The 9,991-nt window shown below is 33.9% G+C and overlaps 2 protein-coding genes across 2 annotated transcripts; both read left to right on the plus strand.

Moving 5' to 3' along the window:
- Positions 1-474: 474 nt before the first annotated feature.
- On the plus strand, positions 475-1,739 carry LOC111804396 (casparian strip membrane protein 1). Its single transcript, XM_023689184.1, has 3 exons — positions 475-895; positions 989-1,112; positions 1,324-1,739. Exons 1-3 carry the CDS (start codon positions 600-602, stop codon positions 1,540-1,542), a joined length of 639 nt encoding a protein of 212 aa, XP_023544952.1. The 5' UTR covers positions 475-599; the 3' UTR covers positions 1,543-1,739.
- Positions 1,740-2,610: 871 nt separating this feature from the next.
- Positions 2,611-9,318, plus strand: LOC111803237 (mRNA-decapping enzyme-like protein). The gene is made up of 8 exons (XM_023687554.1): positions 2,611-2,990; positions 3,236-3,276; positions 3,394-3,443; positions 3,959-4,103; positions 5,037-5,093; positions 5,838-5,961; positions 7,557-8,030; positions 8,872-9,318. The coding sequence occupies exons 1-8, from the start codon at positions 2,832-2,834 to the stop codon at positions 8,926-8,928; spliced, it is 1,107 nt and encodes a 368-aa protein (XP_023543322.1). The 5' UTR covers positions 2,611-2,831; the 3' UTR covers positions 8,929-9,318.
- The last annotated feature ends 673 nt before the right edge of the window (positions 9,319-9,991 follow it).

Consider the following 9,991-nt stretch of genomic DNA (forward strand, 5'->3'; position numbering starts at 1 on the left):
AGAATATTCTTATTGATATTAACTATATTGTTCGAGAGTATTATTTATTATTTAAAAATTGGAACGATACAAATAAGATTAGTATAGACATGCATAAATTGAAAAATGGTATAGAGCAAAAAAAAAAAAAAAAAAAAAAAAAATTGGTATAGAGACAAGTGTGTCAACGAAGACACTGATATCCGTGGACTGCAAGATCTTACATCGGCCGTAGAGAGGAACGAAATAATAAGTATATAAAAACGAAATATGAGATCTTAGCTCGGTTATATAAAAAAGACACGGTCAAAACACTATTAAAATTAAAATTGTAAATCATATATTCATATTGGATTAGCTGCTTAGCTGCTTCCCCAACTCATCTTCCCCATAATGTAACAGCTTCTCCATCTCTCAATGTTATTAATGAAACCCAAATGGAGAAGGTTTAAACAACAACTCCCTTCACTTTATCTGCTCCAACAACCGATCAAACCCAATTTCCTCTCTTTATTTAACTCCCAACTCTCTTCAACATTCCCATCACTCACAATTTGCTCCCATTCTTCTCAATTAAGAACAGCGAATCCTCACAATTTTCCTTCTCCCATCACCCAAAAATGAAGAACGCCGAATCCTCTGCCATCAATGTTGCCTCCGAGACCACCAACAGCGGCCCAATTGGGAAGAAGAAGAGCACGACGCCGTTGCTAGCGGCGGAGGTCCCAATCCGGCCAGACAGGGGAACCCACCGGATGAAACGTGGGCTTGCCATTTTCGACATCGTTCTGAGAATCGGCGCCCTTTCCTCGGCGCTGGCGGCGGCAGCCACCATGGGAACCAGTGGCCAAACGTTGCCGTTTTTCACTCAGTTCTTCCAGTTCGAGGCTAGCTACGATGATTTGCCCACTTTCCAGTTGGGTGCTTTTCATTTTTTAAACAAAATACTCTTCTTATTGCGATTGAATCACTTAAACAAATAATTGAAATTTTGAATTGAAATTTGCAGGTTTTTTGTGATCGTAATGGGAATCGTTGCGGGATATGTGGTTCTATCCCTTCCATTCTCAATTGTTTGCATTATTCGTCCCCACGCTGCTGGGCCTCGCCTTCTCCTCTTGATTTTGGACTCAGTAAGTATCACATAAAACTCCCGCTAGGAACCACGACTCTCAACAATAGTACGATATTGTCTACTTTGATGCTTTTGACTTCCTCAAAAAGCCTTATACGATCCTCGAAAATAACTGCGACAATAGCATAATATTGTCCATTTTAAGCATAAGCTCTGAATTAGCGGAATGTAGGACTGCTTTGAAGAAACGTACATGTTGTGGTTTGCAGGTGGCTTTGGCGTTGAGCACAGCAGCAGCAGGAGCGGCAGCGGCAGTGGTGGCGCTTGCACACAGTGGGAACTCAAGCACGAACTGGCTGGCAGTGTGCAACCAATTTGGGGACTTTTGCCAACAAGCGAGTGGGGCTGTGGTGGGCTCTTTTGCTGCTGTTTTGCTCTTCCTTCTACTCATCTTGTTCTCTGCCTTGTCCCTCAAGAATGCCCATTGATATCAGTTCATTCTTCTTCTTCTTCTTCTTTGTGCTTCCATTTATGCATCCATTTGGGTTGTGTCCTTTTCTTGTCTGTGGAATATGGGGTTGAAGAAATTATTCATCTGTAACTTTTTTTTTCTTTTTCTTACATGTTTGTTGGGATTTACTCGTGTAAAATTTGTTCTATATGAATTAAAAAGTTGTGATATAATCTATATCTGTTGAACAAAAAAGGTTGTTCGTATCCTCCACTTGAATTTATTGGTCTTGTTTTTGTTTGTTTGCCTCTTCTAATAATTAAATAGAGACTGTTCTAACAGTAGTCGTTCCATAAAACATGTCTTAAAAACACTATTTTAAAAAATTAATTATTTTTAAAATTTTGCCTTACATTTATAAATTTATTACTTAATTTTGAAAAACATAAAACCAAAAAAATAATAATTATTAAATTACTCGGAGTAGAAAAATTATAATGTTGACATTATTAATTTCATTAAATTGAATTTTGAAAAAAAAAATTAATAACTAATCCCGTTTTAGTAAATAAAAGAAAAATGGGTTATTTTTTCTAAAAAAAGAAAAAAGAAAAAAAAAAGGGAAAATAATGAAAGGAAAATTAGAGTATTAACTATAAAATTTATCTTTAATAATTTTGTAAAAATGAAAAAAAAAATACATTTTTTTTTGTAAATAATATTAAATGTGTTATAACAAAATTAATTAATTTTAAACCTATTAACTATTTATTAATAAATAAATAAATAAATAAATAAATAAATAAAAAGATTAGAGATTTGAATCTTCAATTATACTAATAAAAAAATTATCGCAATCAACGTATTAAAAGAGTGTCTAATATCTAAAAATTTTATTTTTAAATTTTTTTAAAGTGTGTAATTAATTTTTAAAATTTTAATTTTGTAGTAACAAACTTTTAAATTATTAATTTTCACATGATTTAAAATTTTAAAAATGATTAATACATTAAATATTACATCTTTTTTTTTTTTAATTACAAATTGAAAAATAGAATTTATAATTAAAAAAAATGACCAAATATACACAAACATTACGAATAAAGTCGTAAATGCGGAGAACTGCAAATTGAGAGATTCACGATCGATTCAGCCGCCCACTTTCCACCTTCGCCAGATTAGTGTCCCGTTTCGTTGCCTCCAAGCTGGTCTGGTCTCTCCCCAACCGCTGTCACTTTCCCGGGAAAAAAACGACAGGGCAGAGAGTTTCAGGAGCGAATAAATCCAAGGGCTTTAGATAAAGAAGTTCTCCGTCGGTGTTAGAAGATGACTCAATCCGGAAAACTGATGCCGAATCTCGATCAGCAGAGCACCAAAATGCTTAATCTTACTGTGCTGCAGAGAATAGATCCTTTCATTGAAGAGATTTTAATCACCGCAGCCCATGTCACATTCTACGAGTTCAATATCGAGACCAATCAATGGGTTAGTCTTAAAACTTGCTATTTTGTTGTTCTTCAGATTTTATTCACACCGCGAATGTTGGGAGGTGGAATTCAAGATCTTATGATTCTTATTCCTTATTGATCTGTTGGACGAATGAATTCATTCCACGAAATTGTTTTTACGATTTCCTATCCTGCGATATATCCCAAGCTAATGTTAAATGTTTTATGTGGCTGTTTTCTAATATTCTTATATTTCTTAATCTCGTTTTTGTATGGTTGCAGAGTCGCAAGGATGTAGAAGGATCTCTTTTCGTAGTGAAAAGGTTTTCCAGCTCTCGCTTTAAATTTAAATTTCGGGCAATTCTTTGTTTCGTAGTTGTTTGGCAGAGATTTTTTGTTTCTGAATTCCCTGATGTTAATACTTGTCTTCTTGTTTCAAGAAATGCTCAACCTCGGTTCCAATTCATTGTGATGAATCGACGCAACACGGGTTAGTAATGTCATTCTTGTTAACTTTAAAGAGTGCAATGCTTTCTCAATTAGAGAAAAAAAAATCTTCTCAATATAGTAATTATCCTTCAGAGCCAATTGCTAAACATCGTGAATTTCTAAATCTCTTTTTACGTCGTTCTACTAATTCCAAATCATATCCAATCTTTGTGCTGGCCACAAATAACTTACAGCAGATTTTAAGATCAGCACATTTATTAACATTGGGAATTGAGAATGGTTCAAGCTCGAGTTTATATCAATTTTCCAATCTTTTCATTGTAGTGAAAATTGTTGGTTGTATTTGTGTAAACATGCAACTTGAAATTTTAATACGCAAGCTAATAAGTGAAATCCGTATCTTGGATGTTGTAAACTGCATTATCTATTTTGTTCTCAACAAGATTTGAACTTCTAATTTTTGTTGAAATTGCATACTATCAATATAGATAGCATTGAATTTAGCTCTTGTATGCTCAAACTTTGGCTTTTGATTTATCTATTTGTTTTATCCAGATAATCTAGTGGAGAATCTACTTGGGGATTTTGAGTATGAAGTGCAAGCTCCTTATTTGTTGTACCGGAATGCTGCTCAAGAAGTTAATGGCATCTGGTTTTACAATCCGCGGGAGTGCGAGGATGTTGCAAACCTCTTCAGTAGGTATAATACCCTTTTTATTCATTGATATCTTGTTAGCCAGACATTCAGACCCTGTTTATTGTCATTAAACTACCATATGAAGTTTGGGTTTTGTCATAATTTTATCAATTAGACCACTTTTATGATCGTATTCAACACGTTGCCTTTATTCAACATTTCTTTAAGGATAGATTGGTTGATATATCACGAGAGATTTAGTAGTGGACGAGGGTGGATGGGTGGACCTAGGTCATTGGACTGTGGTGTCTATGGGCCAAGGGAACTTGAGGAAAAATAATTATGGTGTTTGTAGGCTGATGGGTTAAGAGGTTTCCCAATACAATTATCACTGGTAAAATCGATCTTCTCTTTGTGCTATCTCCCTTTGCCCATTTCTCGAGGGAAGCTTCAAGAAATTTATTGTTGTTGTTGTTGGGAAGTGGCTAAGCAGAGGTACAGTTTCTCAATTTAAGTTGTAAGGTCCTAGGGTCTTACAGATCCAGAGTCACATGGCCAAATGTAGCGGTCCTAATTCTGTGAGTGGTTTGGAAAGAGAGTAGGACGGTACGAGGAATAGTGTAGGGATTCAGGGTGTATGTGTTCACTGTTCAGATATGTTGTGGGGAATTTATCCCCCCACCCACCCACATTCTTTACCCCCTATTAATCATATTGTTTTTTTTTCTTTCTTTTGGTTGGGGGGGAGAGAAAAATGTGTTCTGTGGTCTCTTTGCATACTTTCTTTATCAAAGCAAGACCTTTGTTCCCCATGGCTCATAGCACTCACCTCCATTCGTCATGTTTAGGCTTGGGCATCAAGTCCTTTCACCTTTTAATGAATTTTCTCTTGTAAAAATACTATAACCTTGACCTTCATTGTACTGTCAAAGAAATTTTACATTGATTTTTTATGGGTTTCTTACATGAGCCGTACTTGTGCATTTTATTTTGCAGAATACTTAATGCATTCTCGAAGGTTCCTTTAAAGTCCAAAGTTTCTTCAAGCAAGGGGTAACAATAATGTTATTATGATAATTTGAAGCATTTTAGTTTCTACATTTGTACAGTGATGGCCTTTTGGCAACATTGTTGTGTACGTATGTCATTTGCTTGTTATATGAGTCATTGAATCTTGCTTGATGGAAGCCACAACATGTTTCCCATAAAAATAAAAATGGCCATATCACTTTACCTGCCTATTTGATTGAATTATTGGAAAGCATTTGTATTTTCCATATTAAAACGTAACCTTCATTATGATAAATGAAAGAATGTAAGAGAGTCATATTAAAATAAAAATAAAAAAAGAAAATTATATAAAATTTCAGTTTCATTCCAATTCCAATTTTCTTAACTTTGATTCCNAGGAGCATATGCAGCTAAAACTACAAGAGAAAGAATGTTACAAAAAACGTCTCCAATGGTTGAGAATACGCGACATAGGACAGCCACAGAACTCTTTGATTAGAAACATCCAAAGGGATGTGTTGAACTCTACCATAGTCCACTATTCTCCTCAAGGGCTTTAAGTGTTAAACTGAAGAATTGAAGTTCTCTGATCTACCTGTGGTTTTAGGCGTTACGATTTGGTGTTCTCTGTTCTTTGATTACGTGTTAAGCAGTACCATGTTAACTGTTGGATTGATATGGTTATGTGAAATCAGTTTTTCAGACTGGCTTGGATACTTTTGAGGCCTGGATATTAACTCATTTTCTACTTTTCTCTAACTATCTTTTATTTATTTTCCAACCCAGTGATTTTGAGGAGCTTGAGGCAGTGCCATCAATGTCAGTGATTGAAGGTCCATTGGAGCCCTCAGCACCACCCTCTACTGTCACCGATGCCCCTGAAGATCCTTCCTTTGTGAACTTCTTTAGTGTTAGTGCTCTAACCTTGTCTTTCTGCTCTTTTTATCTTTTTAGTTACTTTCTTGTGGTAGCGTTGTAAGCTTTTCATTTTCATGGACTTAATATTTTATCTTTATATATCGAACCTGTGCTACTGTAAACCTTTTCTTATCCAACTTTTTTTGTCTACTGTTGAAAATAAACATTTTTGTCAAGGAGAGATAAAAAATAAAATATGCGTTTACCAAATTCTGATGAAAATTCCTTTTACTGAATGAAAATCTTCCGAATGAAACAGAACTATTATTGAACTTCAGGGTAAAATGGTTGCAAATGTTGACAAAGAAGTTTACCGATTAAGAGATGATTCATCTGCTAGACCTAGAAATACATCAGCTCATCTATTAACTGGCTTTAGAACTGCTGGTCTGAATTGATTACATAGTTATTGGTGTGAATGACCAGATTCTTATGAAATGCTAGTTCACATTAAATTTCATTTTCTGGCTAAATTTTTCGTTGTACCTCAAAATTGTTCTTTAGGTTAGTCAATTGCAAATCAGATACTGAAGCGTGCAGATGTAATAATGTTATTATTATATTGTTCCTTTTTAGTATCCTATCAGACTGTATAGCTGAATTTAATAATTATAAGGCTAAATGAATAAAAATACCCCTGAACTTTGTACTTTGTCTAAAAAATACCCCTAAACTTTCAAAAAAGTTTCAAAAATACCTTTACCGTAAGTTTTGGATGGAAACGTTAGTATTTTATTTCAAAAATACTCTTGAACTTTTAATAGTGTTTCAAACATACCTTGAACTTTAAAAAATTTCGTTAATACCTTTCCTTCTTTAAAAAAAAGTTCAAAAATACCATTACCGTTAGTACTATGTTAAAAAAATACTCATGTAATTTTAAAAATAACATTATCACCCTCTGCCTTGATAAAAAAAAGTTTTAAAAAATCCTTACCGTTGATATATGGACAAAAACCATCAATCGGCACTTCATAGATTATCTCCGAACTTTTTAATGTTACTTTTGAAAGTTCTTGAGTATTTTCGGAACATGGTACTAACGGTAAGAGTATATTTGAATTTTCTAAAAAAGTTTAAGGTATTTTTGAAGTTTTTAAACAAACTTAAGAGTATTAATGAAACTTTTGAAAGTTAAAAGGTATTTTTGAAACAAAGTATTAATGGTTTCTATCCAAAACTAACGGTAAAGGTAGTATTGAACTTTTTCTAAAGTTTAAGGAGATATTTTTGAGACAACAGGCAAAATTTAAGGGTATTTTTATTAATTTAGCCTAATTATAATTTTATTGTTTGTTTTTTTTCCTTTTAAATATCTTGTTAATTATGTTTGTCTCCCTCGCTTCTTTTCTTGTACTTTCCACCGAGGGGTAAAAAATTTATACATAACGACATTTATGGAAATAAGACCCTTTTTTGCATTATGGTGAAACTCTAAGTTCGGGAGACTTCCATTCTCTTACAAACCACTGACTGTCTTGGTTGGGATGATATCTACAAAGGAACTTGTACATTCAGTAGTTGTGTGATCATTGTGGTTTATTTGATTTTCAATGCCATTCGGTTACCTTGATGGTATTTCTGCAGGCGGCCATGAATATTGGAAATAATGCTCCAAATATACCGGATTCAAGGCAGGCATATCATGCTTCTGCTATAAACCCTCCATCTTTGATTCCTCCTAATGTTGTATCAGCTCCTGCACTGGCTCCACAACCATCTTTTCCCATCGTAGCTTCGACTACGCTAACCTCTCCTTATGGACCTCCTGACCCAAACAATGGCACTAATCAGGTCACTAATCTTGTGAAGCCTTCTTCTTTCTTTCCACCTCCATCTTTCTCATCTGCACCAATGAGGCCTTCCTTGCCCTCATCCATGCCAATGCCTACACTTCATCCTCCCCTTAACTTACAAAGCCCATATGGGACCCCAATGCTCCAGCCATTTCCACCACCTAATCCCCCGCCTTCACTTACGCCTGGTTCTGCCCCTGCTCTCAATGATGGGCCTCTTATTAACAGGGATAAAGTTCGTGATGCACTTCTGATGCTTGTTCAGGTATCTTTCTCTCATTTTTTTAGCCATATTATGACCAGCAGTTTTGGTTAGAAGTTTATGCTCTGGTGTGGTTTGTATATTAGCTACCTATGTTAGGACCAGAATTCCAGTCCATAACTAAAAAGAATATGGAAATGAATGTAGAAAGATATTTGCCCAGATAACTCACTAATTAATGATACCCTCAGCAATGGCCTTGTTCACAATTAACCATAATTGCATTGCAATTTGAAACTTGTATTCTTATTCATCCTCCATGCTCCCATGTTCTGTCTTAAACAATTTCAACACTTCGAATCACATGTTTTAAACAATTTCCTTTGACTAAGTGTCTGCAAAAGAAAAATAGTGTTGTTCCGTTGCAGGTGTAGAACCAATTGTCAGTTCTTCCCTCTTATTTTTGACTTGTTAGTTCGATTCTTCGTCGAACAATTTGCCAGTTTCGAGGAGGAGCGATTTAAATTTGTTTCTTATATCATGGCTGAGAGGCTTAACGATCCTCCCCTTCTTTCTGTGCTTTACTTCTAGTATACAACTCTGTTTCATTATCCAGTTCAATCAAAGTTTCTGCATTATAAAAGCACTTTTTTCTGGGTGTATATAACTCTGTTTCATTATCCAGTTCAATCAAAGTTTATGCATTATAGAAACACTTTTTTCTGGGTGTATATAACTCTGTTTCATTATCCAGTTCAATCAAAGTTTATGCATTATAAAAACACTTATTTCTGGGTGTATATAGCTCTGTTTCATTATCCAGTTCAATCAAAGTTTATGCATTATAAAAACACTTATTTCTGGGTGTGCTGGCTGACCTGTGGAATATTGATTGATATGCTAGGATGATCAATTTATCGATAAGTTTTACCAAGCACTGCTGAAGATGCACCATTCTTGAGTATCTTGAGAAGGTCAAGAGGCGGATTTGATTGAGTTCAAATGTGTGTGTGAATTAGATGTGTACATATAACTCACACTGAATTATGTCTAAAATTAGTGGTTCTTCCCAGTGTAGAGAGTCTGTTTCAGTGTAAAATTATAAAGAGTTTGGTTGTTCTTAAAGCTCTTTTTGATTTGAGGTATTGCTGACAGAAACGCATGGCATGGTGTGATATTGCTGCATGCCCTCTTTCAGTTTCGTACTCTTAGGAACTTTGCTCTTCCTCATTCCAAGTTTTGTTGTTTCCAGTATTTCACTTTCTGGTGATTCTCATTAGCTGAGTTCTCTTGTTTTGGGAACTTCCCTTAGTGTGTTCTTCACCCTTTTAATCTAATTTTCTTTTTGTAATTTTGGTCGAGGTTTTTCCACCGGTGTTTTGTGTCGTCTGTGACGGACGACGTGGATTGTAAAACTATATTTAAAGACGAACATTTTGTTTAATATCTCGTACTTAAACTTTTAAATTTATGTTATTTAGTTCTTAAACTTTTAAATTTGTCTTATCTACCACGTAGATTTTAAAATTTAAAATTTTAATTCAATATTTTTAAAATATTGTATTGGGTCTTTTTTTATTTATTTATTTAAAAAACATAGAAATTCGAATGTTTTGGTCTTTAAATTAATTTAAACTTTTATACATTATGATGGGGATTTTTTGTGTATTCATTAATGGTATAAAACTCAAATTTTTTAATTGCATCCATTTAAATAATTTTATCAAATAATATAAATTCTTAATGAGAATTTTGTTTTTTTTATCACGAATGTATGAATCAAGTATATAATAATAACATTTTAATTAAATTTTAGTAAATTTTCCTCATTTCAGAAGAATTATGTATTAATTTTTCTCTAATTTGATTAATTTACAAATTTATTTTAGAATTATATTGATACTAATATTAATTTAAAATTTTAATCCATAATATTATATTATTTATTTAAAAAAAAAAAAAAAGAAAAAAAAAAAGAATGAGCGTGGGCTGTGTGGGTTTGCGCGCCGCGAGGTTGTGTAAAA

This window comes from Cucurbita pepo, chromosome LG10, assembly GCF_002806865.2.
Source record: "Cucurbita pepo subsp. pepo cultivar mu-cu-16 chromosome LG10, ASM280686v2, whole genome shotgun sequence".
In the NCBI taxonomy this organism is placed as follows: domain Eukaryota; kingdom Viridiplantae; phylum Streptophyta; class Magnoliopsida; order Cucurbitales; family Cucurbitaceae; genus Cucurbita; species Cucurbita pepo.